This window comes from Hylobates moloch, unplaced genomic scaffold (genome assembly GCF_009828535.3).
Source record: "Hylobates moloch isolate HMO894 unplaced genomic scaffold, HMol_V3 SCAFFOLD_2, whole genome shotgun sequence".
Lineage (NCBI taxonomy): Eukaryota > Metazoa > Chordata > Mammalia > Primates > Hylobatidae > Hylobates > Hylobates moloch.
Genome location: NW_026652277.1, coordinates 27514481 through 27534398, shown reverse-complemented (window position 1 = coordinate 27534398; position 19918 = coordinate 27514481). Strand labels below are relative to the sequence as shown.

Here is a 19918-nt window from a genome sequence, read left to right as displayed (position 1 = left end):
AGAAGTTCAAGACCAGCCTGGCCAACATGGTGAAACCCGTCTCTACTAAAAATACAAAAATTAGCTGGGCATGGTGGCAGGCACCTGTAATCTCAGCTACTTGGGAGGCTGAGGCAGGAGAATCACTTGAACCTGGGAGGCAGAGGTTGCAGCAGTGAGCCAAGATCGTGCCAGTGCACTCCAGCCTGGGCAACAGAGTGAGACTCCATCTCAAAAAAAAAAAAAAAAAAAAAGCTACTGCAGTAGATCAGGAGGCACAGTGATAAAGAGATCTGAGCTATGAAGTAGCAGTCAAGATAATTAAAGGAATATATAGGAAGTAGAGTTGATAGAACTTAGCAAGTGATTGGGTAAATGAAGTGCTAGAGAAAAAAAAGGTGATATTTTTCAATTGTTTTTAGCATTTCGGCAAAAAATTATTTAGGAATAAAATTGATGCTAATAACTAAGAGTATGAACTTCCCACATTAGCTGGTAATTTTGATCACTCTTGTTCTCCATGACCATAAATATTTTAGAGTTGCTAGGAAGACAAGAATGTAGCTGTCAGTTGTCACTATGAAACATGAAAATAAATATCAGTTTGCTATGTCTAGGTATTCCAACATTTATGCACAATTATTACTTAAGATATATTAGTATTTTATATATATATATATATATATTTATATAAACACATTTTAATTTTTGTTTCCATGCTCTTTAGAATTCAACTAGAGGGCAGCCTTGTGGATGGCCCCGAAGCAAGCCTGATGGAACAGGATAGAACCAACCATGTTGAGGGCAACAGACTAAGTCCATTCCTGATACCATCATCTCCCATTTGCCAGACAGAACCTCTGGCTACAAAGCTCCAGAATGGAAGCCCACTGCCTGAGAGAACTCATCCAGAAGTAAATGGAGACACCAAGTGGCAGTCTTTCAAAAGTTATTATGGAATACCCCATATGAAGGGAAGCCAGAATAGTCGTGTGAGTCCTGACTTTATACAAGAAAGTAGAGGGTATTCCAAGTGTTTGCAAAATGGAGGAATAAAACGCACAGTTAGTGAACCTTCTCTCTCTGGGCTCCTTCAGATCAAGAAATTGAAACAAGACCAAAAGGCTAATGGAGAAAGAAGTAACTTCGGGGTAAGCCAAGAAAGAAATCCAGGTGAAAGCAGTCAACCAAATGTCTCCGATTTGAGTGATAAGAAAGAATCTGTGAGCTCTGTAGCCCAAGAAAATGCAGTTAAAGATTTCACCAGTTTTTCAACACATAACCACAGTGGGCCTGAAAATCCAGAGCTTCAGATTCTGAATAAGCAGGAGGGGAAAAGTGCTAATTACCATGACAAGAACATTGTATTACTTAAAAACAAGGCAGTGCTAATGCCTAATGGTGCTACAGTTTCTGCCTCTTCCATGGAACACACACATGGTGAACTCCTGGAAAAAACACTGTCTCAATATTATCCAGATTGTGTTTCCATTGCGGTGCAGAAAACCACATCTCACATAAATGCCATTAACAGTCAGGCTACTAATGAGTTGTCCTGTGAGATCACTCACCCATCGCATACCTCAGGGCAGATCAATTCCGTACAGACCTCTAACTCTGAGCTGCCTCCAAAGCCAGCTGCAGTGGTGACTGAGGCCTGTGATGCTGATGATGCTGATAATGCCAGTAAACCAGCTGCAATGCTAAATACCTGTTTCTTTCAGAAACCAGAACAACTACAACAACGAAAATCAGTTTTTGAGATATGCCCATCTCCTGCAGAAAATAACATCCAAGGAACCACAAAGCTAGTGTCTGGTGAAGAATTCTGTTCAGGTTCCAGCAGCAATTTGCAAGCTCCTGGTGGCAGCTCTGAACGGTATTTAAAGCAAAATGAAATGAATGGTGCTTACTTCAAGCAAAGCTCAGTGTTCACTAAGGATTCCTTTTCTGCCACTACCACACCACCACCACCATCACAATTGCTTCTTTCTCCCCCTCCTCCTCTTCCACAGGTTCCTCAGCTTCCTTCAGAAGGAAAAAGCACTCTGAATGGTGGAGTTTTAGAAGAACACCACCACTACCCCAACCAAAGTAACACAACACTTTTAAGGGAAGTGAAAATAGAGGGTAAACCTGAGATACCACCTTCCCAGAGTCCTAATCCATCTACACATATATGCAGCCCTTCTCTGATGCTTTCTGAAAGGCCTCAGAATAATTGTGTGAACAGGAATGACATACAGACTGAAGGGACGAGGACTGTTCCATTGTGTTCTGAGAAAACAAGACCAATGTCAGAACACCTCAAGCATAACCCACCAATTTTTGGTAGCAGTGGAGAGCTACAGGACAACTGCCAGCAGTTGATGAGAAACAAAGAGCAAGAGATTCTGAAGGGTCGAGACAGGGAGCAATTACAGCACTATCTGAAACCAGGATGGATTGAATTGAAGGCCCCTCATTTTCACCAAGCAGAATCCCATCTAAAACGTAATGAGGCATCACTGCCATCAATTCTTCAGTATCAACCCAATCTCTCCAATCAAATGACCTCCAAACAATACACTGGAAATTCCAACATGCCTGGGGGGCTCCCAAGGCAAGCTTACACCCAGAAAACAACACAGCTGGAGCACAAGTCACAAATGTACCAAGTTGAAATGAATCAAGGGCAGTCCCAAGGTACAGTGGACCAACATCTCCAGTTCCAAAAACCCTCACACCAGGTGCACTTCTCCAAAACAGACCATTTACCAAAAGCTCATTTGCAGTCACTGTGTGGCACTAGATTTCATTTTCAACAAAGAGCAGATTCCCAAACTGAAAAACTTATGTCCCCAGTGTCGAAACAGCACTTGAATCAACAGGCTTCAGAGACTGAGCCATTTTCAAACTCACACCTTTTGCAACATAAGCCTCATAAACAGGCAGCACAAACACAGCCATCCCAGAATTCACATCTCCCTCAAAACCAGCAACAGCAGCAAAAATTACAAATAAAGAATAAAGAAGAAATACTCCAGACTTTTCGTCACCCCCAAAGCAACAATGATCAGCAAAGAGAAGGATCATTCTTTGGCCAGATTAAAGTGGAAGAATGTTTTCATGGTGAAAATCAGTATTCAAAATCAAGTGAGTTCCAGACTCATAATGTCCAAATGGGACTGGAGGAAGTACAGAATATAAATAGTAGAAATTCCCCTTATAGTCAGACCATGAAATCAAGTGCATGCAAAATACAGGTTTCTTGTTCAAACAGTACACACCTAGTTTCAGAGAATAAAGAACAGACTATACATCCTGAACTTTTTGCAGGAAACAAGACCCAAAACTTGCATCACATGCAATATTTTCCAAATAATGTGATCCCAAAGCAAGATCTTCTTCACAGGTGCTTTCAAGAACAGGAGCAGAAGTCACAACAAGCTTCAGTTCTACAGGGATATAAAAGTAGAAACCAAGATATGTCTGGTCAACAAGCTGCGCAACTTGCTCAGCAAAGGTACTTGATACATAACCAAGCAAATGTTTTTCCTGTGCCTGACCAGGGAGGAAGTCACACTCAGACCCCTCCCCAGAAGGATGTTCAAAAGCATGCTGCTCTAAGGTGGCATCTCTTACAGAAGCAAGAACAGCAGCAAACACAGCAACCCCAAACTGAGTCTTGCCATAGTCAGATGCACAGGCCAATTAAGGTGGAACCTGGATGCAAGCCACATGCCTGTATGCACACAGCACCACCAGAAAACAAAACATGGAAAAAGGTAACTAAGCAAGAGAATCCACCTGCAAGCTGTGATAATGTGCAGCAAAAGAGCATCATTGAGACCATGGAGCAGCATCTGAAGCAGTTTCAGGCCAAGTCGTTATTTGACCATAAGGCTCTTACTCTCAAATCACAGAAGCAAGTAAAAGTTGAAATGTCAGGGCCAGTCACAGTTTTGACTAGACAAACCACCGCTGCAGAACTTGATAGCCACACCCCAGCTTTAGAGCAGCAAACAACTTCTTCAGAAAAGACACCAACCAAAAGAACAGCTGGTTCTGTTCTCAATAATTTTATAGAGTCACCTTCCAAATTACTAGATACTCCTATAAAAAATTTATTGGATACACCTGTCAAGACTCAATATGATTTCCCATCTTGCAGATGTGTAGGTAAGTGCCAGAAATGTACTGAGACACATGGTGTTTATCCAGAATTAGCAAATTTATCTTCAGATATGGGATTTTCCTTCTTTTTTTAAATCTTGAGTCTGGCAGCAATTTGTAAAGGCTCATAAAAATCTGAAGCTTACATTTTTTGTCAAGTTACTGATGCTTGTGTCTTGTGAAAGACAACTTCACATACATGCAGTTTTTCCAAAAGAATTAAATAATCGTGCATGTTTATTTTTCCCTCTCTTCAGACCCTGTAAAATTTGAATGTATCTGTTTTAGATCAATTAATCTATTTAGCTCTTTGTATATTATCTCCTGGAGAGACAGCTAGGCAGCAAAAAAAAATCTATTAAAATGAGAAAATAACTACTATATGCAGTCTAATGTAGGAACTTTAAATATTTTTTCATTCAAAGTAAAATATATTAGTTTCACAAGATTTCTGGCTAATAGGGAAATTATTATCTTCAGTCTTCATGAGTTGGGGGAAATGATAATGCTGACACTCTTAGTGCTCCTAAAGTTTCCATTTCTCCATTTATACATTTGGAATGTTGTGATTTATATACATTTTGATTCCATTTTCTCTAAAATTTCATCTTTTTGATTAAAAAATATGATACAGGCATACCTCAGAGATATTGTGGGTTTGGCTCCATACCACAATAAAATGAATATTACAATAAAGCAAGTTGTAAGGACTTTTTGGTTTCTCATTGTATGTAAAAGTTATTTATATACTATACTATAACATACTAAGTGTGCAATAGCATTGTGTCTAAAAAATATATACTTTAAAAATAATTTATTGTTAAAAAAATGCCAACAATTATCTGGGCCTTTAGTGAGTGCTAATCTTTTTGCTGGTGGAGGGTCCTGCTTCAATATTGATCGCTGTGGACTGATCATGGTGGTAGTTGCTGAAGGTTGCTGGGATGGCTGTGTGTGTGGCAATTTCTTAAAATAAGATGACAATGAAGTGCTGTATCAATTGATTTTTCCATTCACAAAAGATTTCTCTGTAGCATGCAATGCTGTTTGATAGCATTTAACCTACAGCAGAATTTCTTTAAAAATTGGACTCAGTCCTCTCAAACTGTGTTGCTGCTTTATCAACTAAGTTTTTGTAATATTCTAAATCCTTTGTTGTCTTTTCAGCAGTTTACAGCATCTTCATTGGAAGTATATTCCATCTCAAACATTCTTTGTTCATCCGTAAGAAGCAGCTTCTTAGCAAGTTTTTTCATGACGTTGCAGTAACTCAGCCACATCTTCAGGCTCTACTTCTAATTCTGGTTCTCTTGCTACATCTCCCTCTTCAGTCTTCATGAGTTGGGGGAAATGATAACGCTGACACTCTTAGTGCTCCTAAAGTTTCCATTTCTCCATTTATACATTTGGAATGTTGTGATTTATATACATTTTGATTCCATTTTCTCTAAAATTTCATCTTTTTGATTAAAAAATATGATACAGGCATACCTCAGAGATATTGTGGGTTTGGCTCACAGTGCAGTGACCTCCTCCACTGAAGTCTTGAATTCCTCAAAGTAATCCATGAGGGTTGGAATCAACTTCTAAACTCCTGTTAATGTTGATATATTGACCCCCTCCCATGAATTATGAATGTTCTTAATAACTTCTAAATGGTGATACCTTTCCAGAAGGCTTTCAATGTACTTTGCCCAGATCCATCAGAAGACTATCTTGGCAGCTGTAGACTAACAATATATTTCTTAAATCATAAGACTTGAAAGTCAAAAGTACTCCTTAATCCATAGGCTGCAGAATCAATGTTATATTAACAGGCACAAAAACAGCATTAATCTCCTTGTGCATCTCCATCAGAGCTCTTGGGTGACTAGGTGCCTTGAGCAGTAATATTTTGAAAGGAGGTTTTGTTTTTGTTTTTTGTTTTTTGGTTTTTTGTTTTGTTTTGTTTTAGCAGTAAATCTGAACACTGGGCTTAAAATATTCAGTAAACTATGTTGTAAACAGATGTGTTATCGTCCAGACTTTGTTGTTCCATTACTCTATACAAGCAAGGTAGACTTAGCATAATTCTAAAGGGCCTTGGAATTTTCAGAATGGTAAATGAGTATGGGCTTCAACTCAAAATCATCAGCTGCATTAGCCTGTAACAAGAGAGTCAGCCTGTCCTTTGAAGCAAGGCATTGACTTCTATCTATGAAAGTCTTAGATGGCACCTTCTTTCAATAGTAGGCTGTTTAGTACAGCCACCTTCATCAGTGATCTTAGCTAGATCTTCTGCATAACTTGCTGCAGCTTCTACATCAGCACTTGCTGCCTCACCTTGTCCTTTTATGTTATGGAGACAGCTGCTTTTCTTAAACTTTATAAACCAACTTCTGCTAGCTTCCAACTTTTCTTCTGCAGCTTCCTCATTCTCTTCATAGAACTGAAGGGAGTAAAGGCCTTGCTCTGGATTAAGCTTTGACTTAAGGAATGTTGTGGCTGGCGTGATCTTCTATCCAGAACACTAAAGCACTCTCCATATCAGCAATAAGGCTGTTTTGCTTTCTTACCTTTCTTTTGTTCAATGGAGTAATTTCCTTCAGGAATTTTTCCTTTGCATTCACAACTTGGCTAACTGTCATGCAAGGCCTAGCTTTCAGCCTATCTTGGCTTTTGACATGCCTTCCTCAGTTAGCTCAGTCATATCTAGCTTTTGATTTAAAGTGGCAGGCATACAACTCTTCCTTTCACTTGAACACTTAGAGGCCACTGTAGGGTTATTAATTGGCCTAATTTCAATATTGTTGTGTTTTAGGGAATAGAGAGGCCCAGAGAGAGGGAGAGAGCCCGAACGACTAGTTGATAGAGCAGGCAGAATGCACACAACATTTATCAGATTATGTTTGCACCATTTACCAGATTATGGGTATGGTTTGTGGCACCTCCCAAAAATTAGAATAGTAACATCAAAGATCACTGATCACAGATCGCCATAACATATATAATAATAAAGTTTAAAATACTGTGAGAATTACCAAAATGTGATACAGAGACATGAAGTGAGCACATGCTGTTGAAAAAAATGACACTGATAGACATACTTAACACATGGGATTGCCACAAACCTTCAATTTGTGAAAGTCACAGTAACTGCGACTCACAAAAGAGCAAAGCACAATAAAACGAGGTATGCCTGTATTTTTTTTAAAAAAAGCTTTTTGTTAAAATTCAGAATGTGTAATAGGTCTGTCGGAATAGTGAAATATTTTTGCTGATGGATGTAGATATATACGTGGGTAGAGATGAAGATCTTTATAGCTACGCAGCATAGATTTAGTAAAAGACATTTGAAAAGACAAATGTTAAATTAGTGTGGCTAATGGCCTACCCGTGCCATGTTTTCCCTCTTGCAATGAGATACCTCCTACTGTGTAGGAGGATGGAGGGAGGACTCCTACTGTCCCTCTTTGCGTGTGGTTATTAAGTTGCCTCACTGGGCTAAAACACCACACATCTCATAGATAATATTGGGTAAGTTGTAATCGTCTTCACTCTTCTCTTACCACCCACCCTTATCTTCCCACTTTTCCATCTTTGTTGGTTTGCAACAGCCCCTTCCTTTTGCCTGACTCTCCAGGATTTTCTCTCATCATAAATTGTTCTAAAATACATACTAATATGGTTCTGGATTGACTATTCTTATTTGCAAAACAGCAATTAAATGTTATGGGGAAGTAAGAGGAAAAAGGGGTATCCTTGACAATAAACCAAGCAATATTCTGAGGGTGGGATAGAGCAGGAAATTTTATTTTTAATCTTTTAAAATCCAAGTAACAGGTAGGCTTCCAGTTAGCTTTAAATGTTTTTTTTTTCTAGCTCAAAAAATTGGATCGTAGTTGATACTACATATAATACATTCTAATTCCCTCACTGCATTCTTTGTTTAGTTTTATTTATTTGGTTTAAAATAATTTTTTATCCCATATCTGAAATGTAATATATTTTTATCCAACAACCAGCATGTACATATACTTAATTATGTGGCACATTTTCTAATAGATCAGTCCATCAATCTACTCATTTTAAAGAAAAAAAATTTTTAAAGTCACTTTTAGAGCCCTTAATGTATAGTTGGGGGTTAAGCTTTGTGGATGTAGCCTTTATATTTAGTATAATTGAGGTCTAAAATAATAATCTTCTATTATCTCAACAGAGCAAATTATTGAAAAAGATGAAGGTCCTTTTTATACCCATCTAGGAGCAGGTCCTAATGTGGCAGCTATTAGAGAAATCATGGAAGAAAGGTAATTAACGCAAAGGCACAGGGCAGATTAACGTTTATCTTTTTGTATATGTCAGAATTTTTCCAGCCTTCACACACAAAGCAGTAAACAATTGTAAATTGAGTAATTATTAGTAGGCTTAGCTATTCTAGGGTTGCCAACACTACACACTGTGCTATTCACCAGAGAGTCACAATATTTGACAGGACTAATAGTCTGCTAGCTGGCACAGGCTGCCCACTTTGCGATGGATGCCAGAAAACCCAGGCATGAACAGGAATCGGCCAGCCAGCCTGCCAGCCACAAGGTACTGGCACAGGCTCCAACGAGAGGTCCCACTCTGGCTTTCCCACCTGATAATAAAGTGTCAAAGCGGGAAGAATGGTAACGTGTGGTATAAGAAAAGAACCACTGAATTAAATTCACCTAGTGTTGCAAATGAGTACTTATCTCTAAGTTTTCTTTTACTATAAAAAGAGAGCAAGTGTGATATGTTGAATAGAAAGAGAAACATACTATTTACAGCTGCCTTTTTTTTTTTTTTCCGCTATCAATCACAGGTATACAAGTACTTCCCTTTAATCCTGCATGTAGAAGACTCTTATGAGCGAGATAATGCAGAGAGGGCCTTTCATATAAATTTGTACAGCTCTGAGCTGTTCTTCTTCTAGGGTGCCTTTTCATTAAGAGGTAGGCAGTATTATTATTAAAGTACTTAGGATACATCGGGGCAGCTAGGACATATTCAGTATCATTCTTGCTCCATTTCCAAATTATTTCTAAATTAGCATGTAGAAGGTCACTAAATAATCATCTAGTGGCCTGGCAGAAATAGTGAATTTCCCTAAGTGCCTTTTTTTTGTTTTTTGTTTTGTTTTTTAATCAAGCTGTAGGTGGTGCTTTGGTCATAAGGGAAGATACAGTCTATTTCTAGGACTATTCTATATTTTCAATATGGCTGGATACTAATTATTTGCCAGCCTCCTTTTCTAAATTGTGAGACATTCTTGGAGGAACAGTTCTAACTAAAATCTATTATGACTCCCCAAGTTTTAAAATAGCTAAATTTAGTAAGGGAAAACATAGTTTATGTTTTAGAAGACTGAACTTAGCAAACTAACTTGAATTTTGCGCTTTGTGAAATTTTATGTCGAAATGAGCTTTCCCATTTTCACCCACATGTAATTTACAAAATAGTTCATTACAATTATCTGTACATTTTGATACTGAGGAAAAACAAGGCTTAAAAACCATTATCCAGTTTGCTTGGCGTAGACCTGTTTAAAAAATAATAAACCGTTCATTTCTCAGGATGTGGTCATAGAATAAAGTTATGCTCAAATGTTCAAATATTTTGATTGCCTCTTGAATTCATTTGCTAATTGTATGTGTGTGTGTTTCTGTGGGTTTCTTTAAGGTTTGGACAGAAGGGTAAAGCTATTAGGATTGAAAGAGTCATCTATACTGGTAAAGAAGGCAAAAGTTCTCAGGGATGTCCTATTGCTAAGTGGGTAAGTGTGACTTGATAAAGCCTTTGGTCTTAAATCTTGGGCATTTTGATTTGTAAATCTGACCCTGAGAATTGGGTTACCCAGATCAAAGACTCATGCCAGTTAAAAAGAACATTACCTGTATTTTTTATCATGTGTTATCTCTTAAGAAGAGGCAGATTAGTTCTAAAATCAACAAACTGTATTTAATTGAAATAATTTAGTGATGAGGAAGAGGTCCATTCTAGTGCCTGCTAAATGTATAATCCTTCTTAGAATGTGAAGTGGTCCTTAAACTTTTAAATACCTTCAGTTAATCTTTATATTGTCATTTATGAAAACCTTGAACTAAGACTTACCTATCTTTCATCTAGCTCTGGTTTTAATGCAGGTAGCATTTAATTGTCCCCACTGTACTGGGTATAGTCTACTAAACATCAAGGAGTAGTTTTGCATCTCTCCTTGTTCTGATACTAGGGTCAAAGCCCACTTTTTATAGATGGGCAGCAAAAGGCAAATTGCACATGCTGATAAATGTTGCCCTAATTGTGATCTAAACATGATAAAATATACATACATAAGTGCCCTTATCTGCCGCAAGTGACCCTTGTTTTGTTTTGGTTGGGGTGGGGGGTGTTTGGGATGGAATGGTGATCCACGCAGGTGGTTCGCAGAAGCAGCAGTGAAGAGAAGCTACTGTGTTTGGTGCGGGAGCGAGCTGGCCACACCTGTGAGGCTGCAGTGATTGTGATTCTCATCCTGGTGTGGGAAGGAATCCCGCTGTCTCTGGCTGACAAACTCTACTCTGAGCTTACCGAGACGCTGAGGAAATACGGCACGCTCACCAATCGCCGGTGTGCCTTGAATGAAGAGTAAGTGAAGCCCAGGGCCTCTACCCTCTTTGCGGCCACTGATAGGAAAGCCCAATCTTTGGTTGGAAGGAAGAGAGTTCAACGTGCACTTTTACATTTATAAAATGGGGATCAAAATGCCTGTTTGGCAGTCATGCGATAAGAAGTTGTATTTGCTAATGTGAATAACTTGACATGATTTCATTACCTGAATTGTACAGTTTAGCCATTAGGAGCAGTCAGAGTGTCTGTACCCACATGGCCTCAGTTATACCATAAACTTGAAATTGTTTATCTGCTCACATGCTACAAGTGACAGCTCCTGTGTGCCTAGCCACTATATTAGTATGTATTGACTCCACTTCCATGTTGCAGTATCTGAAACAGAAAGTAAGTCTAATGAGAAACTTCGGGATTCCCAGGTCAAATACCTTCCATATGTATGTAGCAAAAACAAAATACAAAGCCTAGAAGTTCTGTAGAAATAGAACTGATTTTTACTTTCATTCAAACTATTCATTATTTCCACAAAAGTAATCAAAACTGCTTCCACTTTTACTGCTGCTAAATGATCAGGAAATTACTGGATATGGATATATATTATTTTCCAGGAATATAAGAATTTAGAATAGAACTGCAAGAGTATGCACTTAAATATATTTAGTGCATCCAATTGCTAATATTTTGTTTTAAACACCATCCAGTTTGCACGAAGTCTAAACCTTCACTTGGAAAAAGCTTCATTTTTAATGTTCCTCTACTGTGCTGATAATCCTATATAACACTAACTAAAAGAATAGATGAACGTTCACAGTGCTACACAGACATCTTTTTTTTTTTTTTTTTTTTTTTTTTTTTTGAGATGGAGTTTCACTCTTCTTGCCCAGGCTGGAGTGCAATGGCGTGATCTTGGCTCACCGCAACCTCCACCTCCCAGGTTCAAGAGATTCTCCTGCCTCAGCCTCCCTAGTAGCTGGGATTACAGGCATGTGCCACCATGCCCGGCTAATTTTGTATTTTTAGTAGAGACAGGGTTTCTCCATGTTGGTCAGGCTGGTCTCAAACTCCCGACCTCAGGTGATCCGCCCGCCTCTGCCTCCCAAAGTGCCTTACAGGCATGAGCCACAGTGCCTGGCCAGAAATCTTACAAGTTATTTTGCTCACGATTGGTTTTAAAATAATTTTAATTTTGCACTATTTCCTTTAGTCTCTTTTTCTCTGCATCCACCAAACTATAGAATCGTTTGCTTAGCTTATAAGAAATGCTCATACTGTTCATTGCAACAGCTAGCCAAATTTGTCCTTTGCTGTTTAAAACTCTAACTAGCATGGTTTTACTAAATTTATGTTAACACAGTTTCTCTCTCTGGGTTGTGGGGAGACAAATCAACTATAAATAATCTCTTTAGAAAAGTTACTCTTTCTATATGAAAGTGTGACTTGACTTTCTATGATAATTATAATCCAAAAAATTTATGGTGTGTACCTGACCACTTTTACAAATGATTAATTGGAAGGTAGAAATTGCTGATTCATAACATGTTTAACTTATAAACTTATGATGGACTACTTTAAGCGTAAATTTTTTTTTTTTTTTTTTTAAGACAGAGTTTCACTCTGTCACCCAGGCTGGAGTGCAATGGCGTGATCTCGGCTCACTGCAACCTCCACCTCCTGGCTTCAAGCAATTCTGCTGCCTCAGCCTCCCGAGTAGCTGGGATTACAGGCATGCGCTACCACACCCAGCTAATTTTGTATTTTTAGTAGAGACAGGGTTTCTCCATGTTGATCAGGCTGGTCTGGAACTCCTGACCTCAGGTGATCCGCCCGCCTCAGCCTCCCAGAGTGCTGGGATTACAGGTGTGAGCCACCGCGCCCAGCCTAAAATATTTTTTTAATCTACCCTGACTCCTCTTGCTCTTTCTGAAGAAAAATTTTAAAAAATATATGTAGTTGCCTTTAATTAGAAAAAAAATTAAAAATTAAGGCAACTTGGGCTCATACTGGTAATAGCATTTCTCTCAGGAACTCAGTAATACTGCATTGTCTTTAAAGCATAATATCTCTTAGACTTGATGGTTTGAAATTCTAAATCACTGAAGAACCTCTTGTGAAAAAAGGGGAACATCACATTCCGGGTACTGTTGTGGGGTGGGGGGGGGGGGGGGGGGGGACAGCATTAGGAGATATACCTAATGCTAAATGACGAGCTAATGGGTGCAGGAAATCAACATGGCACATGGATACATATGTAACAAACCTGCATATTGTGCACATGTACCCTAAAACCTAAAGTATAATAAAAAAATAAAATAAAATAAAATAAAATTAAAAAAAAGAAAATGATAGTTTTAAAATTTCTTTTCAAGAATAGTCCTATTGCAAAATGTTTGAATTTCTTGAAGTTTCCTGGAAACTATATTTCATTCATTGTAATGAATTTAATTTTCATTAACATAGATCTCTAATATTTTTCTCAGCTCACCCCAACCTCCACCTCCCAGGTTCAAGTGATTCTCATGCTGCAGCCTCCTGAGTAGCTAGAATTACAGGCACCCACCACCATGCCCGGCTCATTTTTGTATTTTTAGTAGAGACAGGGTTTCGCCATGTTGGCCAGATTGATCTCTAACTCCTGGCTTCAGGTGACCCACCCACCTTGGCCTCCCAAAGTGCTGGGATTACAGGTGTGGGCCACCATGCCCGGCCAGCTTTTCCATAATTCTTATAAATGCCAACGCCTGAAATGGAATCTGACATATAAAAAAATTACATGAAGAACTTTTATTATTTTGCATTTGAAAACCATGAAAAATAGTTGGACTAGAGTCTCAGAAAGCTTGTAGTTTGTTAGTTTAACTACTCTAAATGTCAGGCAGATACAAAACTATTAAAAGACATGCTTCAAATATGAAGACAATTTAAAAGCACAGCTGTACACTTCTGCTTTTTGTCTAGTTTCAAGGTAAAGATGAATAATCATTTAGATAATGCTTAAGCTATGCTTATGCATACTTAGAGCAATTCTCCAAAATAAAAAATTTTAATACTTAAATACATGATTAAAATAGACATGTATCCAATGTCAATACAGACTTTTTACTCAGAAATAGCTTTTGAAGTTTCTTCTACCCCATAAATAGATTTTATTTTATGGCTGGCAGAAGCGAAAATTACAACTTTTTGCCAAGAACAGAGAATAGAATAATCTCAAATTGAGGCTGCGGACTCAGTTTTATGTTCAAAGCTGTGTGAACCTCATCACTGAGTTCTTACAAATCCCTGTGTCCACATGCTCCAAACCACCCACTGTGAGTTCAGAAAAGAACTCTGAGTGCATCTTTCAGTGGGAAAATAAAAACTGATTTTTACATTTCCTTTGAGCCAAACCAGCTGTTTCTTCTTTAAAGATTTCCCTTTGAGATTTCCATTTTATGACTAAGTCTAACCAGTATTTTTTTGGCAAGTAAGAGTTGTGAGAGTGTATCTGTCATCATAAGGAAATCAAAGCCAGAAATGCCTTCTGCCATGGTGGGTGATGTTAAACATTTCAAAGAACTTTATATTATAAAAATTGTCAAACATAAAAGGAAAAGTGCAATATAATGAATTCCATGGACCCATCACACAGCATCAATATTTATCAACATTTTATCAATATTTTTTCATATATTTTTCCCACATCCACTCCCACTAGTGTTTGAAAGCAGAAGACAGATAACTTACCATCTTACCTGTTAACATTTCAGGATGTATTTCTAACAGGTAAAGACTTTATCATTTAATATTTAGACTGTGTTTGTTCAAATTATTTGATTAGATTCTATTTCAGAAAACACACAAATAAACAAAAATGATAATGAGAAAAAGAAAGCCCTTGCACATGATTGACACTTCTGAGTAGTGTGATCCCAGTTCATGTCCATTGTCTGGGATAACTATTAAATAAAACTTCCTCTCGTAAAATTGTCTCCATTTAGAAGATAAATTCTATGATTCATAAGCCTCTTTTTATTTATAATAACCCTTCTCCTTTTTTTATGAATTTGTTTTTTAAAGAAACTATGATTTTCTCTGTAAAATTCTCCACATTCTGGATTTGGCCAATTTCATCTTGGTTCTTTTGTTTAACCTATTCCTCTATCCCCAGTATCTTCTGTGGACTGGTAGTTTGACTGGTTCTTTTTCTTTTCTTTTTTCCTTTTTTTTGAGACAGGTTTGTCTGTCGTTAGGTGATGCAGTGGCCCAATCTCAGTCATGCAACCTATTCTCGTGCCTCAGCCTCCTGAGTAGCTGGGACTACAAGCATGCGCCACCTCACCCTGCTAATTTTTGTACTTTTAGTAGAGACGGGGTTTCGCCATGTTGGCCAGGCTGGTCTCGAACTCCTGGCCTCAAGTGATCCACCCACCTTGGCCTCCCAAAGTGCTGGGATTACAGGCATGAGCTACCACGCCCAGCTGATTTTTAGGTAATGTAAGTATGTGTGCATGTATAGTATACATTAGCAAAAACACTTCATAAGTAGTGCTAAAATCATTTATATACATCAGGAGACACATAATGTCTGCTTGGTTCCCATTTTAGTGATGTTAAGAGTGTGTAGCATGTTTAGTTGTCAGCCTAATCCATCATTATGTTCCTCATCAAACTTTCACCAGATAGTTTCACATCAATTGATGATCATTGCCTGTTTCTATTATTTTGTTTTCAAGTTGACAGTTTTCTCTCACTTGATGTTGTGTAAATTTAGTTATATAAAGTTAAATTATTTTGCTATTTTTCTATGCTGTATACATTTGAATAACTGATCTAATTTTTACTTTAAAAATATTTTACAATTAGAAGTCCAACTAGTAAATCAAAGGTTAAGAATTTTTGCAGAAATCTGTTATATAGATGACATTTTAATATTTGCCCTTTATATCGTTTACCATGAGCCAAATTTCAAGTCATATTAAAATGACTGTCATGTGCTAATTCTAACAATATTTGAAAGACCCCTATCGAAATAAAAATACCTTTTAGTAGCCACTTTATTAGAAAATCAACTTTAAGTTATCCCGCCATGGTTTTTTCTAATTGAGATATAATTCACATACCATAAAATTTACCCTTTTAAAGTATACAATTCAGTTGTTTCAGTACATTCACAAAGCTATGCAAATGTCACCTCTACCTAGTTTCAGAATGTTTTCATCATTCCCAGAAGGAAACCCTGTATTTATTAGGCAGTCAGTTCCCCTTCTGCCCTTCTTCCTTCCTCTAAGTGGCAACTGCCAATAAACATTCAGTTTCTCTGGATTTACCTATTCTGGGCATTTTGTATTAGTGAAATCATATATTTGGCCTTTCTGTCTGGCTTCTTTCATGTACCTCAATGTTTTCAAGTCTCATTCATTTTATAAAAAAAAAAAAAAGTACTTTTTCTTTTTTTTTTTTTTTTTTGTCCATATATATATTCACACCACATTTTTTGAGACAGAGTCTCGCTCTGTTGCCCAGGCTAGAGTGCAATGGTGCAACCTCAGCTCACTGCAACCTCTGTCTCCCGGGTTCAAGCGATTCTCATGCCTCAGCCCCCAAGTAGTTGGGATTACAGGTGTGTGCCGCCACGCCCAGCTAATTTTTGTATTTTTAGTAGAGACAGGGTTTCACTGTGTTGGCCAGGCTGGTCTCAAACTCAGCCTTAAGTGATCCTTCTACCTTAGCCTGCTAAAGTGCTGGGATTACAGGCATGAGCCACTGTGCCCAGCCACATTTTCTTTATCCATTTATTAGTTAATTGACATTTGGATTGTTTCTACTTTTTGGCTATTATAAATTATGCTGCAACAAACATCGGTGTACAAATTTTTGTGTGAACATGTTTTCAGTTATCTTGGGATATACACCTAGGAGTGACATTGTTAGTAATATGGTAACTTTGTTTAACTTTTTGAAGAACTGCCAAACTGTTTTCCAAAGTAGCTGCATCCTTTTACATTTCTGCCAACAATGTATGAAGGTTCTAGTGTCTCCACATCCTCAAGAAAATGTTATTGTCTGTTTAATTATAACCATCCAAGTGGGTATGAAGTTTATCTCGTGATTTTGATTTGCATTTTCCTAATGGCTGATATTGGGCATCTTTTCACGTGTGTATTGACCATGTATTTTTTTGAGAAAAGTCTACTTATATGTTTTTAATTGTATTATTTTTAGAGTTGTAAGAATATGTTATGTTGATACTTGAACTTTGTCAAATGCATGGTTTGCAGATATTTTCTCCTATCCCACAGGTTGTCACTTCACTTTGATAATGTCCTTAAAGTACAAAAGTTTTAAATTGATTTTGATGAAACTCAATTTCTTTTTAATTGGTAGCTTGTGCATTTGAGGTCATATTTAAGAAATCATTGCCTCATTCAAGATCTGAAAGATTTACACCTATGCTTTCTTCTCAGAGTATTATAACTTTAGTTCTTACATTTAGATTTTTAATTAATGTTTAGTTAATTTGATGGTGAGAGATAAGAGTCCAACTTCATTCCTTTGCAAGTAGCTGTCCAGTTTTCTCAGCACCATTTGTTGAAGAGACTGTTTTTTTCAATTAACTGACCAAGATGTATGAGTTTATTTCTGGACTCTTAATTCTCTTAATCTGCATCACTTTTCTTATGCCAGTGCCACACTGTGCTGATTCCTGTAGTTTTGTAGTAAATTTTGAAATCAAGACAGGTAAGTCTTCCAACTTTGTACTTTTGCCTACCATGTTTCTTGGGTTTCCATATGAATTTTAAGATCAGCTTCTCAGTTTCCTTTCTGGATTTTTTTTTCTTTTTTTTTTTTTTGGTAGAGCTAGAGTCTTACTATATTACCCAAGCTGGTCTTGAACTCCTGGGCTAAAGAGATCCTTCCGCCTAGGCTTCCCAGAGTGCTGGGGTTACAGGCGTGAGCCACCACATCCAACCCCCTTCTGGGACTTTGACTGGGGTTCTGTTGAATCTGTTGGTCAATTTGGAGAGTATTGATATCTTAACATTAAAGCTTCCAATTTATGAACACAAGCTATTTTTCCATTTATTCTTAAATTTCTTTCAGTAATGTTTTGGATGAAACATGTACAAAGTCCTGCACTTTTTTTTTTTAAGACAGAGTCTTGCTCTGCTGCCCAGTCCAGAGTGCAGTGCTGCCAACTCAGCTCACTGCAACCTCCACCTCCAGGTTCAAGTGATTCTCCTGCCTCAGCTGGAACTACAGGTGCGCGCCACCATGCCTGGTTAATTGTTTTGTGTTTTTGGTGGAGACAAGCTTTCACCACGTTGGCCAGGCTGGTCTCAAACACCTCACCTCAAGTGATCTGACTGCCTTGGCCTCCCAAAGTACTGGGATTACAGGCATGAGCCACCATGCCTGGCCTGTACTTCTGTTAAAATTTTTTCTATGTATTTTTTATCCTATTGCAAAATCAAATTTTTTGTTGATAATATATGGTCATGTATTTCACTTTTATATATTGGTCTTATATCCTACCAACTTGCTGAACTAGCTTATTAGCACTAACTTTTTTTGGTAGATTCCTTAGGATTTGCTACATACAAGATTATGTGATCTACAAGTAGAAATAATTTTGTTTCTTCACTTCCAATCTGGGTGGCTTTATTTTTTTTTCTTGCCTGATTACCCAGTTAGAACTTCCAGAAAATGTCAGGTACAATTAACAACTGCAAACATCCTTGTCTTATTCCTCATTTTAGCAAGAAATTTTTAGTTTTTCACCATTAAGTATGATACTAATTGTAGGTTTTGTTTAAAAAAAGACTGTCAAGTTCAGAAGTTCCCTTCTGTTGCTAGTTTGTTGAATAATTTTATCATGAAAGGGTGTTGAACTCTTCTCAAATGCTGTGGCTACATCTAATGAAATGATCGTGCGCTCTTCTCCTTTATTCTGTTAATATAGCGTATTATATTGATTCATTTTTATACATTAGATTGACATTATATTTCTGGAATAAATCCCACTTGGCCTCAGTGTGTATTACTTTTTATATATTGCTGGAGTCCGTTTGCTAGTATTTCATGGAGGACTTTTGCATCTCTGTTGACAAGGTATATTGATCTTTAGTTCTCTTGTGATATCTTTGGTTTTGGTGTCAGAGTAATTCTGAGTTCACAAAATGCATTGGGAAATGTTCCCTTCTCTATCTTTTGTAAGAGTTTACAAAGGATTGGTTTAACTCTTTTTTAAATGTTTGAGAAAATTCTCTACCCCTGGGCTTTCCTTTGTGGGAATTTTTAAACATTTTTAAAATAGATTATTTTTAAAGCAATTTTAGGGTAAAAGCAACATTGAATGAGAGGCACAGAGCTTCCTCAAGTACATGCTGCCCCTGTATGTGCATAGCCTCCCTCATTATCAACATCCTTTACCAGAATGGTACATTTGTTGCAATCAATGAACCTGCATTGACAATTGTCACTCAAAGTTCATAGTTTAGAGTTCACCTTTGGTGTTATGTATCCTGTGAGTTTGGATCCACATTTAATGATACTCATTCACCATTACAGTATCATTCAGAGTAGTTTCACTACCTTAAAAGTCCTCTGTACCCTACCTATTTATCTCTCCCACTTCACTAACCCTTAGCAACCAATGATCTTTTTATCTCCATAATTTTCCCTATTCTAGAATGTCATATAGTTGGAATGATACAGTATATGTAGCCTTTTCAGACCGGTTTTTGTTACTTATTAATAAGCTTTTAAATTTTCCACCATGTCTTGATAGTTCATTTCTTTTCAGCATTGAATAATATTCCATTGTCTGGTTTATCACAGATGATTTATCCATTCACATAGTGAAAGACATCTTAGTTGCTTCCAAGTTTTGACAATTATGAATAAAGCTGTTATAAAAGTATGTAGGTTTTTGTGTGGACAAATGTTTTCAACTCCTTTGAGTAACACAGAGCACAGTAGCTTGATTGACAGTAAGAGTAAGAAATATTTTTTCTCAGTCTGTATCTTGTTTTTTCATTCACTTGACAGTGCCATTTGCAGAACAGAAAGTTTTAATTTTAATGAAGTCTAGGTTATCAGTTAATTCATGAATAATGTTTTTGGTATTGTATCTAAAAAGTCAACACCAAACCCAAGGTCATCTATATGTTCTGTGTTATCTTCCAGGAATTTT

General features: G+C 37.4%; 1 protein-coding gene across 5 annotated transcripts in view; it reads left to right on the top strand.

Annotated features, from left to right (window-relative positions):
• The window catches only part of TET2 (tet methylcytosine dioxygenase 2), a 136221-nt gene that overhangs the window by 89514 nt on the left and 26789 nt on the right, over window positions 1-19918 (top strand). For 4 of the 5 annotated variants that reach the window (XM_058432480.1, XM_032174386.2, XM_058432474.1 and 1 more), the window contains 4 exons: window positions 707-4140; window positions 8333-8423; window positions 9820-9913; window positions 10556-10764. In XM_058432480.1, the coding sequence (XP_058288463.1) occupies window positions 753-4140; window positions 8333-8423; window positions 9820-9913; window positions 10556-10764 (3782 nt within the window). In that variant the 5' untranslated portion in view covers window positions 707-752. The remainder of the gene's footprint in view (window positions 1-706; window positions 4141-8332; window positions 8424-9819; window positions 9914-10555; window positions 10765-19918) is intronic. The other variant, XM_032174558.2, reaches the window with a different exon arrangement.